The sequence below is a fragment of the Nothoprocta perdicaria genome, unplaced genomic scaffold (assembly GCF_003342845.1).
Source record: "Nothoprocta perdicaria isolate Ctin4 unplaced genomic scaffold, notPer1 scaffold_45, whole genome shotgun sequence".
Classification (NCBI taxonomy): Eukaryota; Metazoa; Chordata; class Aves; order Tinamiformes; family Tinamidae; genus Nothoprocta; species Nothoprocta perdicaria.
Window position 1 is genome coordinate 685390 of NW_020455699.1, and position 23508 is coordinate 708897.

At 34.0% G+C, this 23508-nt stretch overlaps 1 protein-coding gene across 4 annotated transcripts in view; it reads right to left on the minus strand.

Annotated features, from left to right (window-relative positions):
- Positions 1–968: 968 nt before the first annotated feature.
- CEP120 (centrosomal protein 120) overlaps positions 969–23508 on the minus strand; it is a 36102-nt gene continuing 13562 nt past the window's right edge. For all 4 annotated transcript variants that reach the window (XM_026046603.1, XM_026046602.1, XM_026046604.1 and 1 more), the window contains 11 exons: positions 22675–22824; positions 21750–21932; positions 19866–19962; positions 19636–19779; positions 18705–18794; positions 18162–18254; positions 16680–16841; positions 13383–13505; positions 11722–11820; positions 2112–2257; positions 969–1633 (listed from right to left, as the gene is read on the minus strand). In XM_026046603.1, the coding sequence (XP_025902388.1) occupies positions 1393–1633; positions 2112–2257; positions 11722–11820; positions 13383–13505; positions 16680–16841; positions 18162–18254; positions 18705–18794; positions 19636–19779; positions 19866–19962; positions 21750–21932; positions 22675–22824 (1528 nt within the window). In that variant the 3' untranslated portion in view covers positions 969–1392. The remainder of the gene's footprint in view (positions 1634–2111; positions 2258–11721; positions 11821–13382; positions 13506–16679; positions 16842–18161; positions 18255–18704; positions 18795–19635; positions 19780–19865; positions 19963–21749; positions 21933–22674; positions 22825–23508) is intronic.

Genomic DNA, 23508 nt, shown 5'->3' on the forward strand with positions numbered 1-23508 from the left:
GGTAAATTAATGGTTCCAGAAGTAGAAACCACGCAGTGACAAGGCACACCAAGATGCAACATAAAGTCTGTATTCTGCAACGCACAGCATCCAAAAAGGGAAGGCAACACTTACACAGCGATGTCCATGGAAATACATGGAAATTTTAAAACAAAACAAATCCTAGGATTTATGTTTTTTCCTCAAAAATAAAAAATTAAAAAAGAAAAATATTTTTATAAATACACAAAACCCCTTTTGCTATGATTGTAAATTTATGCAGAGAGCTAGATCCACACAAATGATTTCAAAATCACTTAAGCTGAGCAAAGGCTGGAATCCAAAACTGTCCTTATTCAACTGTGATTATGCACAGACCAACATTTCTGGTGGACTTCAGGAATTTAACAACTTGATACTTTGACTTATTCATATTTCAAAAACTGAATTGCATACAATTTAAATGCTGTGGAGAAAATATGCTTTAAAATTCAACTTAGTAATAGTGAATGAGTTAGACCTCGATTAAGGAAAATATCCTTAGTTAGAAAAGCTCTTGTTATTTATCTTAGGTATGTGTTCGGATTTAAATGAGGTATGTAARTGCACTAAACGAGCGCTTCAAGTATCTTTTCTCATTAGGGAGGAACACACACATGTGTTTCTGAATTAGGGCTTTCTCCCCTCACATGCTTGTCGTTATAGGCCTGTGTGCAAAACTGCTGGGACACCAAAGGGATTTTTTCCTGAAGATCAGTATTTCAAGGTGTTTCAGTTYGATTCTCGCCCCTCCCCCCACCCCCACCCCAATCAAAATCTCCTTACTGGCTCTTATAAATKTTCCCAAACCTATGCTCTTAAAAGGATACTAGCTATAGAACTTAGTTATCTTGACTAGTTGGTTGCAGAAGTGAAAGTTGAATACCTTGCAATTTGATAAGAAATTACATTTGTTCAAGTGCAGCACTTTCAGGGGTGTTAAACTAATACCACTTTTTCCTCGTTCTGTTGAAGAAATTTAAAAAAAAAGTAATAAATTATGACAACATTGAACATACAGCTATAAAAATATTACAAAAAGATCTGTTGAGGGTGYAAGAAGAGGTAGAAAACATTTCAGAAGAGTTCACAAAATAAATAGATATTTACATATACATAAATATGAGTAAAAACATTTAAAAATCAACCACTTCCCACCCTGCAAAAATTACGATTACTGTGCTTACCCCCATATGTTGCATGTATTTACACTGACTTCAGAAAGGCTAAAGACAACGTGCAAAATTAAGCATGTCCTTACATTTCTCTAGAGGAATGGTAAGACCTCYGCAAGAACTACAGGTTTATTAACTACAGGTTTATTAATTACTATCCCAACTTAGGCACTGACTTTCTATAGTTATCTATACGCTTTCATTTAGTGCTGTTCCGTTTTTCAATAGCCTCTCTGATTTGCCGATCAAGTTCACTAACAATATGGTCTTCGTGGTTATATACCCCTGTTCTCAACAGAGTATCCCTCTCTTTTATGAGACGAGAGAGATAATCATCCATGTTCTCATTTAATTTTCTAGAATGAAGACTTTCCACTCTCCCTGCAGAATTCTCTCTGCCATCTTGCAGCTGCTTTCTTTCTTCTTCTTGTTGCTTCAGYCTGATGGTGATAAAGTGGAAGGAGAAGCCATGTTAAAACTTCAGGAGCTCATATGAAAATAATCAGAAGTTACTTATCTACAGAATAGCTAATAAAATAAAGAATTTCATTAAAAAACCCTTTTATCTATACTAAAGAAAAATACATACTAGTAAAAGAAAGTTTCATATAGTAAGTAGAATGTTAAAAATCTCTCTTAATTCAGCAGCTCTGCTCAGAATTAGAAGTTTAAAATAAAAAAAGGAAGCCTGATACAGTATGATGATGACTGCAGCATAAAAAACAGGTATGGTGCCCTTAAGGATACATTTTCTATCTATCTTTCGGSCTGCTACATTTTACAAATGGGCGATCTTTACTTAAGGGACACTAAAGAGTTATTCCTTTAATACACTGACAGCCAAGTATAATCTTGATTTAACCGGATCTTCGCCTATTTTGGCAGAGGGAAGTGCAAGTCTCAGAGATGCGTTAATACCTGTTGAGCTCGTTTTTGATGTCCTCCAGCTCTTGCCGGTCTGTTTTCCCCAGCTCTTTCTCTTCCGCTGCCAGGTAGCGCAGCCTCATGTGCTCCAGCTCTTGCTGCTGCTTTTTAAGGCGAGCCATTGCATTCTCTTGTTCACGCTACAGTAGGAAGGGGTGAAAAGGTAAATCAGTTACCTTATACATGCTTATATGTAAAAATACTAATGCTATTGAYATGCAAAACTTCAGGGAAGAACTCATGACAATTCCAAAGTCTCCAGTAGACTGAAAGTTACCGAGTTAAGCAGGACGTCTATGTTGTCGATATCTATTATACTCTAAGATCAATGAGTATCACGGTTGTAGCAAACACCTGTACAAGCTGGGTCAGCTGGAGCTTTTCCCACATAGCTTCCCATTAACTAAATGGCAAAAATATGTTGCCAGTTTTTAAACATAATTTAGGCCAATAAATAACATGCTTTTGAAACTGTCAAGACACTGAGATCTATCTGGTTGCCACTGCTACCTGGTATTTTAAATGGTAACGTTTTCTTTGAGAAATAAACATAAAATACCAAATGGWTGCATAAAGCTTGCATTATTCGCGCTGCATTGCCTAATGTCAAAGCACTGCTCTCCAATTCACTATACGTTAATGCTTTAAGAACTATTTCTTACAGCTGAAACCTATATTTAAAAAGTAGGGCTTGAAGATCTAAAACTCATGTTAGGCTGTTTTTCATAGTTTTCCAACCCTATACAAAACTTTAGGTTACAGAATAAGTTAACTAACTCACTCACAGAGTCTAAGTTTAGTTTGTTCCAAATTTGTGGGGGTTTTTTTTGCAGCTCTAGAGAGATACTGCAACAGAACTACAGTTTGAGTCCACTACCACTCGGTGACATATATGCACAAATATCTCAACTTCAGCAGGAGTCCTTTTTCTTCTTGCTTTCCTCTCAGTCATTTTCAGTATGCCCTTGTACACTGACTAGTTGATCCCATACTCAGAGCTAGTCCTGAAGTTAAAAAATAAGGCAGAAAGCTACATAAACATCCTGAATTCAGATAAACTGTAAAATGCATGTTTGGCTTTAACTTGAACAAAAAGTATTTCAGACTGAAACACTGATCATAAAATCAGTTTTATATTTATTACAATGATTAAGAAGCCATAATTTTGTTCCATATCTACGCGTATATTTATTATACGGCCAACACAATATTATCTGGAAAAGCTTACTCAAGGCTTTTAGCCAGGTAGTTTTCTGAGTCCCAATTCCCAGACCATATTTAAAGGCCATCTCAAGTGCTGCCTGTTCATTAGAAAAAATGTGAATCTCACAAAGATCTGTTATAAACAAAATTCTAATAGTTAATGTGAATATAAATAATCACCAAATACCTTATTTTTCTACATAAATCCAGTACACCAGTCTGGCAAATTAAATGTTAAAACTGCAGTGAGACAGGCCAAAAGGACTGACAAACAATTTGCTAAAGAGATACATACTAATAATAAAACCAGAAGCAGGAATCCYGCCAAAAAGTCTTTGCAGCTGATATATGATCAAAGTGTAAAACAGCATTCGAGGAAGATAAGGCTACAGTCCTTCCTCCCCCATCCATCATAAGAGAACATTCCCACGTGAGAGACACTTTTTATGTGGGATGGGTTTGAAGAACAGTCTCTGATTAAAGTAGAACATGCTTTTAGAATGGGAATCTACAAATACATGTAACAAATAGTAACAAATCACTACAGCCAGATGGTATTTATCCAAAAGTTTTCAAGAGCTCTAGGGAAATTCAAACATTAAGTTAAAGCTAACTGGAAGTATAACCTGTCACTAAAATTGGAGCTGAGGCCACAGGAATAGAAGCTGTTTTCTCAATTTCAAAGTATATTTTAAGAAGTTCCAGGAACTACCAATTGGACTTGCTTCTACAATAGATAAACTAGGTAAAACCAAAATTAAAACAAAATTAATAAAACTATACGAATGCAATAGATCAGGAAGAACAAATTCAGCTGCTGTAAAATAAATAAATAAGAACTGCGCCTCCAAAGGGTCTTCAAACAAAAAAGCCCAAGCTGAAAAAAAAACTTCCTAAAGTCCTCTATCAAATTATCAAGAGGTTAAAAGCTTGGAGAAATTATAAAAGTTGGTAATTTTCACAACAGCAAGGAGAGATCTGCATTCTTTGGTATGTTCATAAGTGAAGCTGTGGTTTCCTCATTTGGAGGAAATTGAGTTTCCTGCTGATCCAAAACTAGTCAGAGCTGTTAAAATGGGATATTATAAGGAGAAAAAAACATGAATGAGCTTGAAAAGGAACCAGACAGAAGCATGAAGAGTATATCCACTAACGCTGTTAAACATGACAATATAAAAACACTTTCTGGCTCATGATATTTATAAGTAACTGACTCCCAGCAGCTGGAGGGGATGTCRAGATACCCAAGCCCTGTTCCTAAGTGTTACGTATCTCCTGTTGGCCACTGCCAGAGACAAGAGCCTGGGCCAGATGGACTTATCMCTTTACTGTGCCAGTTTTTATGTTTTTGCAAAGGGAAGCAATGGCTGAAAGTCAAACCTAGGTAAATTCCAAGTGAAAACAAAATGCCATTTATTAAARTGATGAAAATTAATTACTGGAACAATTTAACAAACATGTTAGAAGCTACTTCAATCACAGAACTTCTAGAACCAAGATAAACATTCTTATCAGAAAAATGCTGTAGATCAAGGATAATTGTTGATGCAGTATTTAACATAGGCAAGTCAGTCACCTTGTGTTATAAAGTCATAGAGAAACAGCATTCAGACAATAAAAACAAATTTCTGGTATACAATGAGCAAGAAGGAGGTATTCAGTTATCCCAACTAGCATGAAAGTTGTATTCATCTCGGGTTTAACTATTTGCTGTCCTTTTGCTTTGAAGCGTAACACTGATTCTGTAGAGTGTAAGCTCCAGTCTCCTTAATTTCAGGATGTAAATGCTAATGATGTAAATACTTAATGTGGATAATGTAGATAAGATAAAATGAGAAATATAAGATGTTCTCAAATAAGTTGGTGTAATAACAGTAGTTGCACTGTTAAGTATAGACCCAATCTAAACATTTCTAGTTTTCTACAAACAGAGGCAAAGAACCTAGCTTCCCAGAGTGGTGACCACATACTTTCCCTCATTAGACTGCAAATCTGAAGAAACTTGCTATGAATTTCCCTGAGGTAAAAACAAAAAACACTAGTTTTTGGATACTGGCATATCCAAATTCTGCTCCTGGAATTAACTTGTCTAGTCCAATGTGGTTTTCCTGTTGACTATATCTAGTCAGACTCTCAAAATGTTATTTAAGAATTGGATTTCAAAAAAAAAAAATGTCTCCTATCTATGAAAAAACACCCCCTAATTGTGGAAGATGAGATTAGGGTATCTTCCTTTTAATTGAGGTCATAATCTAGACCTCTTCCATAAGTGGGAAGGTCCAAATGTCTTTAGTTCCTCTTCTAGCCTGGCTCACCATGTTGTTTTGTACATATGCTTAGCTTCTGTTCAAAAGTTTTTGTAGATTTGAGAACAGGATGAATTTCTTTAAGAGATATCCTTTAGCTCTGTAGTCCACTTAATTCATGTCCTAGGTGCACCCTGTTTTAAACAATCATGGAAAGCTGGGGCATTAATGGGAATTTATCAAGTGTTTTCATCTCAGTAATTCTTGGATTTTTTTCCTGAAGTCCTTGTGTAAAACATGACCTGAAAACTAACTCCTGGAAAACTGATACCCAATAGCAATCACTAAGATCACAGCAAGACTCTAAACAGGGCAGGAAAAAAAAGGATATTTCTGCTTACTATTTAAACAGAATATCATGTAGAAGAATGAATAGTGAATTTCTGTGTATTTTGTGAATACACAGAAATTGCCAAACACCTGCAACTAGAGTGAACAGAAATATTCAAATCCAGTCCTTCAGACTGTGGAATCTATTACCCAATTGGATAAGAAAGTAACAATTTGAAGGACTTCTTACAAGTGCAACTTCTGAGACAAGACAGAATGGTACGTTGGCCATAAGAGGCACTCGGGCATAGAAATTTTGTGATGATTTGCTACCTTACTATTTGAGATAAGAAACTTGATTGATTTAGAGGTTTCTGCTGTTTGGCAGCATGCCCATAATGTCAGACTGTCACCACAAACAGGTATTTAAAACAAACTCTGAAAGAAACAGTACACTTGAAGTATAYATTCTGTTCAGTGAAACATCTCACTCTCAGTTGAACAAGTAAAAGAACACAAGACTCATAATTCCTTTTTTTACTGATAAAACTGGACAAACTAGTTCACAAGATCCTYGATGAATAAACGTACTTAATGATATTTAATGACAGCAAGGAAAAGATGAAAAAGGGAACAACAATAAAGCCAGTAACAGATGTAGGAAAAGCAAGACTTTCCTTCTACAACTTTTGTTCAATGCCTGTTCATCCTGACCCTTTTCTGGCAAGTCTAACACTCTCCAATGATCCCTGCTGAGGATACTCACCGCTCAATGCTCTCCACTTATGGAGAAGTATGCAGAGTATAGAGACTGCCAAATGCTCCTTTTCTCCATGAAGAACAAAAAAAAAAATAACAGTATATTTTGTCTCTAAAACACTGGATAGGACTTCCTTTCACATAAATGTGATTAGATTAGAAACTTAATACATTCTAAGTGCATAAGCAATCCTTAACTAATAGATCATTATGATATACACATATTTGGCATTATTTGGGAAAGGGGAGATTAATTCTACTCCTGTAGCAAAGAAAAAGGAGAATTTCCGTAGCACCTTAAAAGGTGCCATACAATGAACCTGAATAATATGACATTTAATCATGAAATATTAAATACATTGAAAAACTAGCATTTTCTGAGGTAAATTTCCCTTCAYACCAAGTTTAACAGAAGTCTAATTCAGAAATATGAAAACAAGTGGGAAGAGATCATTTATGATGGTTCCAGAGTTTAATTTAAATTATATACTTAGTATTATGCATTTCCTTACATCAGTCTTTGAGTTCTTTAAAAGTCTGTCATAACAGTTTACAGTGTAAAGAATAACAAACTTGCTGTATGTATAACATTCATAGGAGAGCAGTAGAAATTCATATCCCAATAATCCACCAATATAAGAGATGGCAAAGAATTTACAAAACTTGATTAATAAGCAAAGAGATGAACCAATTTTAACTTCATATACAATTTTGCTATGACTTTTTTCAGGCATCATAAAAAAATGTCCTTTTTTAGATCAGGAAAGAAGGAAGGATTTCTTACGCATGATGATGACAAAACCAATGCCACTGTCAGAAACATTCAGGTATTAAAATCACTTTTTGTTTTTTTTTTTTCTCCTCCAATCACTGTTCAAAAATTCATTGGGTAACAAGTGTTTGCTTTTTTTTTGAAAAACAGAGGAGATACTGAACTTTATTGCATATCAATGTTTAAAAATAATTTTAGAGAACCATTCATTTGTATCCACTCATTACAGAGATCCTCTCACTTTGTGAGGATCTTTCACAAAGTGAAAGAAAACTATATGCATAAATGCAGTGCATAAACTGGCCCTATTAATTGAAAAGTCCAGCACTTTTAGACACAGCAAAAACACCTTCATTTCATTCTTTATAGGCTTAGTTTAAAGACACAGATATATTTGCATACATCCAAGAAGTTCCACATGTACTTTAGTGCACACATGGGTTCATACACACACACACACACACACTTTCACGATTCTCAAGGAGAATCATATCTATGATTCTCATAGAGAATGCCATTTCTCATGGTTTTCTGTATGGCATTCCTCACATTATTTCCATACAGAATATATGCTCCTGATGTAACAAACATTTATATTTATTCCCAATTGTTTGCTGTAGCTGGTCAGGCTGTTTATAATCCYAAATAATAGCCAAAAATTTAAAACTTCTGAAATTTAACATTTCAGAATTTCTGGYAAGGGATCACTCCAGAATCAGAAACAGCCAGACTAAAGACAGTTACATTGACAGGAAATCAACACAGCTTTTTTTCCCCCTTATTATCTGATAGTCCGTCCAGCTTTTCTGACAACTCTGTGAACCTATTAACCAAAGCGAARCCAACTCAGATAATATCTCAAATAAAAAACAACAAAAATAAAACAAACAAAAAAAAACAAGCAGGACATATTATATAATCACATTATTTGCTTTGATATTGTGTATTTTCCCTGGTTAGCTTGCATCKTAGTGATATGTTTGAGAACACGAATATAAACTTGCACAATGGAAACTTGAACAATGTTTTAAAACTATAGGATACAAATACTGGGATTAAATAGCAATTAAGCCCTATCCCTCTTTCCCCCCTGCCCCCCTCCCCCCCCCAAAAAAGAAAGTAGTAATTACAATCGGATCATAAAAGAATCCTTCTATGCCACCAGGTGCTCTAGTTAAGAGGCTCTTCAATCAAGAAAGCACAATCTTTATTTTGCCATAGCTGCCTATAAATCCAAAAGGGAGATGTAAACATACATACACTAGACTAAACAATGGCTAAATAGCAGCCACTATTCACTCTCCCACTCACACATACCATGCAAGTCTGTGGGAAAAACTTACGATTGAAGCTAAGGAACTCAAGTAAAGTTTTCTGAAAATAACCCAGAGCTGACAAGTCAGTAGGAGGGTCTGGATGGTTTCAAGACACAGTTTTTAACCAAGACTTGGACCTCCAACTTTTGTTGTTGGTGTTTTTTTTTTTCCCCCTCCTCCTCTTTTCCTTAGTCTTTGGCTAAATTACTTATAAATTAATCAAATTAATTACTGAGTGGCTAAACTGGAGGTTGGACTATGACAGAGTGAATGTGAGCCAACCAATAAGATCTGTGTGGTTTTAAACAAATGTATCAGTGCTGCTTTGAAAATAGCTGTAGGCTACAAATATGGTAAAAGACTTAAACACACAACCACCTTCCCCTGAAATGCTGAATAATGCATGTATGTTATTTTGAGATTATTTTGGTTTTCTAGATTATAACAGAGATACTGGCTACTGGAACTTACATTTCTCTTATCTTCGTTGCTTGTTTTAAAACACTTTCTTGTAACCAAGCCTCCACAATTCTGTGCAAATTCTGTGTTGGTGTTTTAACTGCTCTTGGTAATAACTTTCACATACATAAAGCTATGCAGTCATCTGAGTAGCATCTAGGTGTCCTAGTCACCAAAGCTAAAATGGCAAAGTCCTTCATATTCCTAGATATAATAAAAGCTACCTGGGTGCACATAAATATATGGATAACTTGTTGAAATTGTCTTCCTTGAAGTTGAATAATTGTTTGATAAATAAGTGATTAATTTTGGCTTGCAGAGAATAGTAAAGGAGAAGAAAGAAGCAAGCTGGATTGGTAAAGCCTATAGCTTCCCGGTGAGCTCAACAAAACAGCTTTACAGTGTAACTTCTGTATTTCTGTGACTATGATATGAACATGATGTGCAAGTGTTCTAGGGTGCTTCTGGCCTTTTTCTGGTTACAGCTGGCACTATGTTTAATATTCAAAATGCTCAAATTGGAGATGTTTGGAGCTTTTTCTACTAACAGGCCAGTAGTTTTCTAAGTTACATACATATGAGTGAATACCTCATCCCACAAAATATAAAAGTACCACAGATGTGTGCTAACAACTCATTCCAAAGTAAAAGGAAACTTTTTAATTAAGGAAACATTGACTTTTATGGTTGCAAGTCAGAAGAGCATTTTACTAAATGCTTAGCCTGTAGATTATGCTTCTTTAATTCACAAATTGACTGTACTAGGTCACCTTTGAGTAATGGAAATCTCTGTTTAAACATTTTTTTGGCAATGGGCACAAAGCATTAGATCTCATTTCCAAGACTTACCAGCTGGGTTTTGTCATTAACATTTATTAACAATCTAAGATACGGCTTTCAGCGTCTAATCCTCACTACACAAATGTTTTGTATTGGTCTCTAGAGAGCTTTGGTGTGACAAATTACTGGCACAGATTACAACCCTGTGGCTATTCACCAGAGGCAATGCAAAATTAACATGGTACTAATCCAATTTAAACAAGAAATTGGTCAAACTATGTGCAATTGCACAAATCATCTGAACTTAGGCAGACCTAGAATTCCTGAAGCAATAGTTTCCAAATTTCTATTAAAAAAACAGTAAATGATCTTATGATCAGCTCTTTCATGTTGTTTAAATCCCTTATCAATGGAATACGTTGAAGCACAGGAACATAAAAATACAGGAGCCCACCTTTTACACCTTTTACCATTACAGAACAATCCCCTTAAAAGATACAGGTAACATAATTCACTGCATATGTCAACTCATTATATGGCTCAGAGTTTCAGCATGAAGAATCAGCTGAAAACATCTCCCTTTGTTACCAAGCTCAGACGCCACCATCCATTGTGGTAAAACTTATAAGTAAGAACCCCCGATGTGATATGTACTCAGTGTTAATCTGGCAGGCAGCAGGCTTTTCCTTTACACTGATTTTTAAAACATGGCATTAAGAAAAAAAGTAGTTTTGACTTTTCATGTCTGCTTAAATAAATCTTATCTTTCAGACTAAGAGATTGTTTTTCTTTCTAACAACTTTGTTAAGCATAGGTATTTCAGAAATTGGAGAGGACAATTTATAACTCTTGTAATTACTAGTAAAAAAAAGACCAATTTGAAGACTAGAAATAAAATTGAATTTATAATTTCAGTTAATAATAAAGCAGGATCTATATTCCTTAAAAATAAGGTTTTCCATCAAGTAGAAAGTAGGTATGAACACAAGTAATAAAAACTTTTTACTGAACTTGAATTCTGAAGCTTTAGGCCTGTGTTTGTTCAGCAATGGGGATTAATGGTTTACTAATTCACTTGGCATGGCCAAAGGAGTGTTTGCCAGTCTTAAGTATACTGTTTAAATAGTGTTTACTATAATTCATGAAAGGTAGATGATGACAAAAACCAAAGACAAATGCAGTCAGTGAGGAGAAAGCTGCTACTACTTCAAGTTTGAAAAACATATTTTAAAGCCCCACATACATGTTTATTAAAACACTGCAGTTAGAGCATGCTTTTCTATTATCAGAGACTTGGATTTTCAAAAGCAAGGAAAAAAGCCTCCAATTTTGGTTTTTATAAATATTAGTTTTTACAGTTTTCAGTAATATTTTAAATAGTTTTTAAAAGTTTTTTGTTTTTAATCTTTACCCCACTTTACAATGAAACACAAAACAATTAGGATTGGGGGTCATATGGCAGTTATCAGTGTAGGTCAGTACTTTACCTTCCAAAACACACAAAGACCCTCATCTCTCAAACAATTTCAGGTAAAGAAAAATAAAGAGTATAAAATTTCACTTCTGAAAGGAACTAATTACTAAAGTCTGAACTTCTCTAAATAGGGTTGGGAAAGTCCAAACCAAAGACCCTACAATATCAGTATGAAGATCTGTAAGAGCAAATAATAATCACAAGCAGCTTCCTATACTGTGTTAAGTTGGTTGTCTCTCATGGCAAAAGAAAAAGGCCAGCATACCTGTTTTAACCTCGCAAGTTCTTTCAAAGCCCTTGCCCATTGCTGTTTGTAGTGCAGCTTTGACTTGGTAGCTGACTCCAATTTTCTTTCAAGTTCAACCTAAAAGCAATTAAAATCGTATCAGCTGAAGCAATAACAGCAGTAACAATCATTGAAAGATGTATATATACAAAGGGTCTGGTTTAAGAAAAGTGTTTATGTAGTGTAATATACAACATCATCTAAAGCTGTTATGTAATGTAACATAAATATTATGGCACATGAACATTTTCTTGTTTAAAATATAGCCTTACTTTTACTGGATAACAGTCTATACAAAAAGGAAAAGATTAGGTTTTAGCACTAAATCTGGTGATGTGACCTTTTAAATTCAAGAATCTCAAATTAGTGAAACTTCCTGCTGTCTTTCCCTGCTTTTTTTCCCTAATAGTAAGCCTATAAAATCTACCTTAACAGCAACACTGATGAACAAGTCTTCTTGCTGTTAAAGGTGTGTTGAAGGTGTGTGGATTTTTTTCCRCTTAGCACTAAGGCAAGTTATCTATTTCAAAGAAAAGTGTGTGGCATTTCCCATTTTTATATGTATATGGGTTTTTAAAAAAGAAGTATATGTGTATACTGCATAACTCTATTCTTACTATCAAAATAATAAGTCTTTTAAAAATTGTTATTCCCTTTCACACAGAAAAAATTCTTCGTATTTTGTGCAAAAGAAAAATTCTGTTTTAATTGGATTCCTTTTAATATTAACTACATAGAACACCATAGTAACTGGAAACACTCCTATCAACAAGTCTTAAACAATAATGTTTTCTTTTCATCAGATGAAATCTACTTACCATTACATTCTAGAAAATCTTGAAATAGAACTTATAAGAAAAACAAAAATATATCTAAAGGTAAGCATTTTAAGAAGGTATGTAGAGACAAAAAAGAGTGCATTATCTGCTTGTGCTATTGTTAAAAATCACTTAGTGTATAGTAATATGCAGACTAGATGCATGTTTGACTGTTTTGTGCCAACATACCTGGTCTAATTCTTTTAAAATATTCTGTTACAATTTAACTCTAAACTCTCAAAATACCCACTTCTGTGAGCTCAATTAAGCAGTAATACTTTACTGTAGAAGAGAGTAGCAGAGTAATAATCTACTGAAAGTATCTGAAGTTTCCAAAAGAAAAAAAAAAAAAAAAAAAAAAAAGAAAAAACCAAAACACTTAAAGTGGGGATTCTGTTATTCTGTTTCATTGAGATGGAACACAATCTCTTTTTAGAAACACTTAAAACAAGAACAAATCCCAAACACATAATGGTTTAGTCAATGTAAATTAACCTTCACAAGAAATTCTTCTTTTTACCTAATTTTATAAACGGACTGCTTGACAGTTCCCAGTATAAATAACAGAGACCGTCTTTTAAATAAGTAGGCTAGGGTTCCCCTCCCCCTCCCAACTTCCAAAGTCGTACAGTTTCCTCTAAGTGCATAAGAGGACTCTTGGACCTGTCTCTGAGTACTTACAGATTAAAAGGAGTTGTTGAAGGAAAAAAAAACAAAATGGAAAAACTAACCAGGTTTATCATGAAAGATTATTCTTATATCTCCTTTACCAATAAATGGAACATTTTGATGTTCTTCACAAATTAAAAAATTCCAAGGTACCTTTTCTAAAGTGAGAAGATTTATTTCTGACTGTAGACGGATTTCTGGTTTGCAACTTTGTTGTTCTTTGTAATGCTGGAACTCCTTCTCCAAAATTTTGTACTTATTTTCTGCTTCATAAAGCTGCATTAAAAATATCCAGTTATAAARTAAATGAACAGAAAACTCTCATACACAAAGAACTCTGCTACAGAATTTGTTAGTCCTTAATCCTTGGATTGAACATGTAATTATCAATTATCTGATATAAAACAGACTCTGAAAAAACACACATTCATGATTTCTTGATGATGGCACACAGTAATGCTTTGATAAGAAGAATTTTAAAGAGGGCCTTTGCTTTATTCCTGGAACCAAAMGAAAGTCTCTCCTTCCATATATGAGAGAATCACATTTATAAACACTGCTGTTTGCCTTTTTAAAAGCAAACTTGCAAAATAAWTTCAGAAAACAAAACTATTTAGATTTGGATATATAGCAGCTTTTAAGAAAGACAACTGTTGTCAACTACATGAAGTTTTTATTACAGACTCATTCTACTAACAAAACTTGTGTAGGAATGTCTGGAAGGGGAAACAACTAATATTTCGTATAGCCAAATAACTACTTAAAGGAAACGATGAAGCATAAAAGACACTGGACTTAATGTTACACATCTCTGCTCTCACAGTATATTTCCATATTTGAAGACAGAAAAGAAAGAACTTGGCTTTCCAATCTTAAAAGAAACTTGAAAGATGGTATGGTATCTTGCCAATATGTTATTATACAATTGACTTTCTTTCTAGCAAAACACTTTCAATAACTAACACTTCCAATATACCATATTAATACTACTAAGAAAGCAGCTGATTCTAAAAGTTCTAAAAGAGTACCTTATGTTCTTCGTCTTTAAAATATTATTCAATCAGAAAATGCTTAGCATAGTTGATGGAACAGATGAGATCATAAAACCTATATGCACTTTTTCTCTGTAGCTAGTTAGTGCAAATTTTTCCATGAATTTTATCCGACCGTTCAGAATATTGAGTAAAAACATCTCAGAAAATTCACTTCTGCTTAAAAGCTAAAACTATTTCTATGAGCACATCACTATTTTAATTCTCTGCATCTTATGATTGAGTCATCTCAATTTTTCTTCCAACATTTAAAATGCTGCATCTATTATAAGATTGATGTAAGAAAACAAATATGCTCAAAAATAAACTTTACAAAAACAGGCAGTTGCAAACGTCATGTATGGTCTTGACAGCCAACACTACTGATCCGCAATATTCTTTGTCCACTTTTACTCGTTTCTTTTTAAAAACACAGGTATATGCTCAAGATGTTAATGACAAACAGGACCACTAATTTACCTAACTATGGAAAGCAACAGCAATGCGCAGAGCTTTTACRATAAAAGTTTTCTTTCTTTCTTGGTTCTGAAAATCTCTTCAAAACCCATAAATGTGTCAAGACCACAAGCTTTTGGCTTTTAGCAAAATGTACATATTCTACAAAAAAGCACAATTTCCTTAATCTGGAAGTAGTGTTCTTCAAAGAGGATGCTTCAAATTTCTTCTCCTGCATATGGTACTACTAACCTTAAAATAGGTTAGATAAGAACTCTACARTTCTCCAAGTGGGAAAACTGTGTACTGGCACTTTCCTCTAATAGAACATCGCCCTCTAGCAGACTGCTTGGATAAAGAGAGAAAAACAAACTAGAAGACCAAAAGGTTACCCAAAGATAAATTCATGCAGAACTGGTAGCAGTAGCAATTTTGCACTCCTGCACATGATAAGGGAATGACCCTACAGTAAGAAATTCCTCCTCAGCCTCCCTCCCTTGCTTGGCTTGTCTTTCTACAAAGAAAGTGGGAACAGCAGCACACTGCAGTATGAGACATACAAACTAACAGCAAAGGCACACAGAAAGGCAACCAGGAGGAGTTTGTGGCATGAATGACCTTCATACACAGAAAGACAAAAGACTACTCTTGTTTGGAGAGGAGACAACAGGATGGACACCCATTCAATCACAACACAGGCACCAAGAATTATTCACACTTTCTAGCAGCATAACATCAGAATGAAAAGAACATAATGCAAGAACATTATCAGGCAACAATCTTAAAATGAGCAAAAGGAAATTATAGGGTATTTGTTTTTTATGCAAGGAAAAGAGTGCTTATTATGGCAGTGGGATGAAAACAATGAAATCAGAAGATAAGTTCAACACAGGTGGCCTTTGGTTTTTGAGTCTGAGGAGCCTCACTGATAATGTAACACATCTATGATGCAGAGGTGACTCGTTAATCATTATGAAGTGGCTTGTGTCCTGACATTTAAGTTGCCCATATAAATTTAATGATTGTTCAGTGAAAAAAAATAAGATCAGCATCTTCTGGATTGGCAGCGTTTTCCTTCTGTTTTGCAGCTACATTAAAATTCTTCATTGTGTTGTGGCAAGCATATAATGTCATGAAAAGGAGTAGGTTAAGTTTAATTTTAAACTAAGAAAAAAACCCTCTCTCATAGTTTCTCTTTGGCAGATACAGCTCTGTAACTAGTCAAAACTACTGTGGGATCACCAGTAACTCTCCTACTAGGAATGAAAAATACTAAAGCAAGTACCTCACCTACATAACCCACCTACTTTAAAAAAATATTTAAGTATTATTAAGATCTTATGTACTTGCAACATTTATACACTTAATCTGTTGTTAACTGCTCAGGAGGGCTATAATAAATTTTTAAAGTTATATTTTTATATATAACTTAATATATTATGTTTAAAATTCAACAAAATAGCTGTCTTGTCATTAGTTCGAAGAATGTTCTACAGGTCTATATTCTTTTGTTTTACTAGAAGTACCACTGGGATCACCATTAATAAAGAACATATCTCCACTCAACCTCCAACTATATAAATAAACATATGTATTTATATAAAATAAATATTGTAAAAATTTGATATAAATATACACACTATATATATCTGTGCTATTTTTATATATATATTTTTTCAGTGTAGTTATGGAATGAACTGCACAGTTCATTCTAGACTACCTAGACATTTTGCAGTTTAAGGCACTTTTATGTGCAATAATACGTACAGTATTGTAGGATCCCAGTGTAAGACTCATTACATTTCTTGCAAACATTCACTACAACATTGTCAGAATACACTTGCTTCAAATCATTGCTCAATTTAAAATGCTTATTTAAAAACAGAAATAAGTGATTACCTAGGAAGAGACAGAATATACAAGATTAAAAATAAAAAAGAAAAACAAAATTAAATGCACTTACTTGCTGCTGTAATCGAAGCTTGTCTTCCTCCAGCTGTTTGATTTTTGATCTTTCCATCTCAATCTGATGCCCACACTCTTCTTTGGCTCGCCGGACAGAATCCTGTAACTCCTGCATATTTCGTTCATACTCTGCTTCTAACTCCTTCTTAACTCTTTGAACCTTAAAAATGAGACATAATTAGGTTATATTAATCTACAAGTAAGAGCTCTTTCTTTTATATACTTATGACAGGAAAAACTCCTTAACTGTATCAGAAACGAACTGGCAGAAATTCCATTTGACATATCTTATACATTCCCCTATATTGCCTTCCACTCACCTGCCAGTGACTGTTCAGGTCACAAATACTTAAAAAGTTTAAAAAGTTGCATCTTCCCCTTCAGCGTAGGGACAATAGTAAAGTCACAGCTACATCCAAGACAACAACATATTTAGTTCAGTTCGACCACACTCTTCAAAATGAGTGCATTGAGAGAATTTCTCGTCGAGTTAAACAAGGAAACAGACCTTGACATATAAACCTGAAGTTTCTAGAAAGATGTTAGTGGCTTGGATGACTGCTTGTTGAATAATAATCTCTTCAAATGGTCCATTTCTCAAACTGTGTAGTTGCTAAATGAACTCTAAATCATTTTGTCCTGACACTTTTGGAATCCACAGATATTCATTATTATCTCTAAGTCTTCAAGACAATCTGACTAAATTGTAAAGAAGGTTGAGACAAACATGCATGAGACTCTAAACAAATATTTTTATTAGACAAAAACACATTCTTCCAAATGTGACTACCTTTTTTTTTTTTTTTTTTTTTTTGCGTAAAAGCTAAAGTCAGATGTGATCTACAGCACACACTGTAGCTTAGAGGGTAGAAACAAAGTCTGAGTCCAGAACAGGATGCAGATATGATGAGCCAATCTTGTATTGGGAGCATTCTTAACTTGATTTACCAGCTCAGAAGAAATTAACATGATAACAAACAAAGAAGCAAACAGAAAACTATTATCTCAACTGCAAGTGGAAAAAAAGATATTGGAATGACAAATCAGCACTCCAGCCCACCTATAAAGCAGTGAGCATTCTAGAGTAGGAAAATCAGAAGTTTCTTCTCCTGTCTTTGCCTATGGCCAGCATTCCCCAGAACTCCCATCTCACTTCTTTGTCTTGATCCCTAGATGTGGAGTGTGCATTGAAATCTAGTAATGGGGTTGGCTTCTGCTCTCTCTGTTATCCTCTTTGATCCTTTCACTAAGGAAGAGTCTAGGAGTTTGTTGAAATTTTATTTTTAGTACATATGCACAGCTGCAACGTACTTGGCTCTAAAACAGTGCTCCTTTTTATAGCCACATTCCCATTGATATTTTGGCTTTTATGCACTGGTTGCTAAACATCTGTGTGCTATGTTCATGCGAGAACTCAGTGAAATTATGCAGAAATACCTCACACAATTGCAGTGTTTACAAGAAAAATCTTTTCTTTTACCTCTGATTCTGCATTAAAAAGTTGTCGCTCTCGCTTATCTAGATCTCTCAAGGTTTTCTGAAGTTGTTCCTCCAAGACAGTATATTCTGCCACCTTTAAAAAAAAAGTGCCTTTTTTAGTCTTTTTCTCTGAAATAAAAAATAATCTTCTGGGAAAGTCAAGAATCTAAATTTTAAGACCCTTTCTTCAAATTCACTATGATAAAATAAACTATGGGAAATATTAGATTCATATAAAAAGCTAAAATAAAAATTTATGAGCATATGTCTAGATATTACTACATAAGATAGACACTGAACATTAAACAACCTGTATCATCAGCCTTTGCCTTGAAAGGAACTAAATTAAATAGTTTCCATCATTAATGTGCATTGTGACTAAAAACATAGTGGTTAGAAATGTTAATACTGATATGCATCACCATTAAGATTGTTATGGCAAATGCTTCTTTTCATGTTTTCATTACTAAATAACTTGTCCGATTTCACACAGTTTCCAGGGATTTATGATTTGACTTAGAGAGCATGATAATTATTTAATTACCTTTTTCTTAACTAATGCTTCTCTTTCTTTATCTCTTTTCTTCCATTCTTCTGCAAGTGCTTGCATATGGGCCATTTCCTTCTTTTTAAGCTTTTAAAAGCAAAAAGAAAAACAATAGAAAGGACATCTCCCCAAGCAAATTTTTAAAGTATAAAGCTACTAATCGAGAAGTTTGAAACTCTCAGAACACAACAACCCGAATTTTCCTAAACTCATGCGTTTTAGCACATGCAGACTTTACAGAGAAAGCTGCAACTATAAAGCAGAGATTAGTGAGAGCCTGTCTTGAGTAGCAAAACAAAAAATGAAACTCAAATTTAACACGCTGATATACTGTAACTCAAGGTTCAGATCTGATACTGAAGCATGTTCCCTGTAATTATGCTCAACAGCATAACATAACCTACTTTTCATACAACCATGATGAACAGTTAGCCTACATCTGAGAAAGATATCTTAACAGAAACTACAGACTCAATGTCTTTTTGAAAAAAAATGTGATCCTTTGTAAGAATGGTCATCTTCACTTTAAAAGCAACATTCATAGTATAAGCAGAATTATTTCAAGAGTAGAAAGACAACAATAGACTTTGACTTGTCAATAAATTATTTAACATTAATATCTAACAGTAATTATCTGCATCTTGATTTTGTATTGCATTCTTAAATTATTAAGGCAAATCCTGAAGGGGGATRTTCTATATTTTAACTCCTAGCACCTATTTAACTCACTTGTCAAACAGTTAACAGTTGGCATTCTTCTTTAAGRCTATGGAAAACATTGTAATACATCTTTTAACTTTATACATTCTCTTTTGGCATTTATACAAGCCAAATCCATTACTGTTTTTTGGAAGAGTGGCACTGTTGAAGAATAAAAGTTTTTTATCAAGAAGTCCTGCAACAAAGAAAGAAAAAAAAGGCTAGAAACCTGATTTTCAAAAATATCTTCTTGCATTTCTTTCCACATTTCTAATTCCAGTGCTGCTTTGTATTCCAAAGTTTCTCGAGGTTCTGGTTGGATTTCTGGAGCTTGAGTCTGAGGGACATGCTGCTGCTGACCAGCACCTATACACTGATCATAACAAAAAGAGTTTTTGATTAGAAAGATTTTCAATAAACCTCTCTATTAAAAGTAAAAAAAAAAAAAAAAAAAATTACTTGAGAAGAATCCGACACCAGAACTTCATGCACTTTCACAAGCCCATAGTCTTCCAAAATGATGGCATAAGAAAGCTCCGCTATTTTGTTACTTGACCTGTAAATTGCATCAGAATGCTATTTTAATGAAAGCTATTGTAGGAAAAAAAAATAACAAACCCATAATGTTAACTGTAAGTTGACACGTAAAACAGAAAAGGTAAAATGTTGAAAGGTTTCCATATAACTTTAACTGCTCAAACTAGTTCTCTAGTCAAACTAGTCTCAAACTAGTCTAAGCATGTGTCTGCTTAGAAGGATGTTGAGAGAAACAATACGCACAGAAATCCCACAGCTGAGCCTTGCCACTACTCTAACAGGAAAGTTCACCGAAGTACAGACCTAGATCAGGTCAGACACAAGACTATGGTTTCAGTTATAGTCACATGCTGATGTAAATACAACTACTCAGTCATTTAAAGCTTGGAAGCTATAGTTTTAGATATCAAGTAACTGACAACCAAAAGAATGCAGAAATTACCCTGGCTCAGATTTGATAGAATTTTTCTATTCCAGAAAATATAAAAAGAACTTGAACTGAATGATTTTTATTGTATCAATTCAAATAAGAAACTAAAATATTTTCAGAGAGCTGCATTTTATTATTTCAGAGATAAAAATGACTGCATCCATTTATGTATGGGTACCATACGTAAGTTATTGCATTTTTTAAAAAGTATGTTGATATTTTGCACTTGTAAAAYTGCACTTCTAAAAAAAATAAAATTCAAAGCAAGAGAAATAAAAAAAAGGAGTTGCTGAAAGTCAGTTCAGAAAGTCACATTAGTGTATAAAGAATGTTAGTCCCAAAAGGGCAAGGCTACAAATGTATCAATACAACAAAATGATTAAAACTAATTATATTTTTGAGAATGCCATCTAGTGGCTATTAAATTTTCTGCTAAAATAGATCTCATTTTAGCTGTAACTCTTTCTTTTTAGGCAAGCATCCAAGTTTAACATATAGTGAAGTCAAAGCCTGAATCTTCACAGGATCAGGATGCCATCTTCCATATCTTAAAAATTTTAACAAAAACTCTAAATTTTGCTTCTATCACCTTTGGAAGGGGAAAGAAACTTATTGTGTCAGCCTCCTGATCTTTATACTGTCTCTCTCTATCCTTTGCAAAATGTAAATTCGCTTTCATTTAAAAGCTTGTGGAGTTTAAAGATGATTTTAAAAATACTTACAAATTATTAGGGAAAATGAAAGCAAGTCTAAGATGAAAGATAAACAGGGCTTCCTTCAAACAAGATCAAACTACTTCAAAAGACTACACATTTCAATTAATATGATAGGGCAGTAAATGTACTATCACTATTCTGTTTCACTTTTTCTATTCATTTTTGGTTTCTCATTCTCTCAAATTTCAACAATAAAAGATTATAAATAAATACTCAGAGTAAGTATTTATGTATTGACAGAAATATCTATGTTATAACTTTCAAGGGTATTGAAAAATAACTTTTTTTTTTAAATAATCAAAAAGACCAAAAGAATCTTAGCTGTTAGAATCACCTAACTGTCACCAGTTTGGTGACATTCAATTCTTACTTTTTTTCAAACTTTATTAAGCAAGCTAGGAGTCTTGCAAATAATTGTTGAAACATGAAAAAATCTTTATGACGAATGCCCTTCCCAATTAGTTGACTATTAGTACATCTGTGTGAAACGGAACATATACTCTTGAAGAATGCCTTAAATTTTTTTAAGTTTAAAACAACATTTTTCAAGTTAGAGAGAACAAAGAAAAGTAAGTAAGCAGGAAGAACTTTTTTTTCAGGATGATACTAAATAAATCTTCAAAACTAGATGATGTAGGTCATTTTTGAAAAAACTTTTACCCTTGTGCTGCTGTGACGCTGATTGTTTCATTATAGGTCTGGCGCCAGCACTGTTCACCATTAGCACCCAAGAATCGGGTTTTTTCCGGAGCTAAAACATTTGAAAGCTGAAGTCTTGCAACTCCTAGAAGCAAATCTTTGGCTATTTTATCCTTGTGCCACAACTCAACAAGCAGAGGTAGCCTGAAACAAACGGAATGATTTTAGTGACAGCCATCAGTAGGAAAGAGGATACATTCCTTTCCTTTGACACACAAACCTGCCCTTCTAAACATATCATCCCAGTCCATCCTGGTCACAGACGTCAAACAAYAACGTAGGTTTATTCTCTTTCATTCGGAAGGCAATGACTGACTGAGCTTTGTAGTTTTGTCACTTATTTTGCTAGGGTCAGCATCCCCTCTTTCAGTTATTAGAGGGGACAATACTGCAGTGAAAATGTCTGACTGAATATTCTCCCTACCTCTAATCTTCTCCATGCATAAATATGGTCTAGTCAGTACCTCTCACAGAATTTCACTTTGCCCTTTCTTTCAAAGTACAACTAGTTTGACAACTGCTTTATTCTACATATTAATCCACTATCAACAGTTTCATCAGTGTATTTAAATATCTTAGCACTTACTGTATTTCAAAGATAATGGATAGTCAACTTATAATTTAAAAGCATAGAGCAACAGAATCACCTGTTTTGGTAAGCAATAATCCCTATATGATTAAATACATACAGAAGGAGCAAGAACTCCCAGAATCCCTGTCTTCAAATTCAGGGCTATACAAATTGGAAGAGCAGGATTAATGCTTGAATTATTTTTTAAATAAATTCTCAAACTGAAAAGCTTAATTGAAATAAGTGAACCTTTGACAAAACTTGAGATAAAAGATCTTTAGTGTAATTAAGACAAAAAAAATACTAAGTTGTCACCTGAAGAACGTGTCTTGAAGCTGATGAGGTGTTGTTGCAAAATCAAATGCACAGTAGGACTGGGGAAGAAAAACTTCCATATTCTTTCTGATTTCTACAGGCGGGTTTGTCATAATAGGTGCTGCACTCCCAAAAAAGGGATACGAGTACCTAATAAATAAAAAGCAATAAAAATAAAATATATGTATAAACAAAAAGAAAAAAAAAGCAAAAAAACTCCCACCCAAAGCAAATATACACTTTTTTTAATACTTCTGGAACAGGAAAAAAACACTTAGAAGCCTTATTGGGGCACAACTTGTATTGACGTCAACAGAAGTGGCATAAATATATCCAGCAGTGGAATTTTGCTCTTAAATGTTCAAAGAGAACCTTTTTTTTTGGCACTATTTTACGGTTACCTTGATGAAAATGTTTTAGCGATCTATACTGACATTCTAGATTATAGGAACCAATCTATTTCTCAATCTAAATAAAAATTATGGAATATTATATTCTGATGTAGACACTTACAAAAAGTGAAAAATTAAATGAAGTAAATGTAAGCATACTTAGAACTAACATTATCTGCTTGGCTTAACAACAAGTAATTGATAACCAGGTATACCTTCACCCAGTGTCAGAACTGACTTTCTTATTCTAAGTCAGCTTTTCTGATACAATTTACAGCATGCCCTGACAAACAACTCTATTTGCACAACTTGGTGAATGACAAAATTACCTGGAGAAGTCAAGAGTTTCTTGTACTGGCCTTGCTCTCAGAACAAAACACACATTTAAAAAAACAAAACAAACCCCCCCGTTTATGAAACACTGATTCTGGTGGCTCACAAA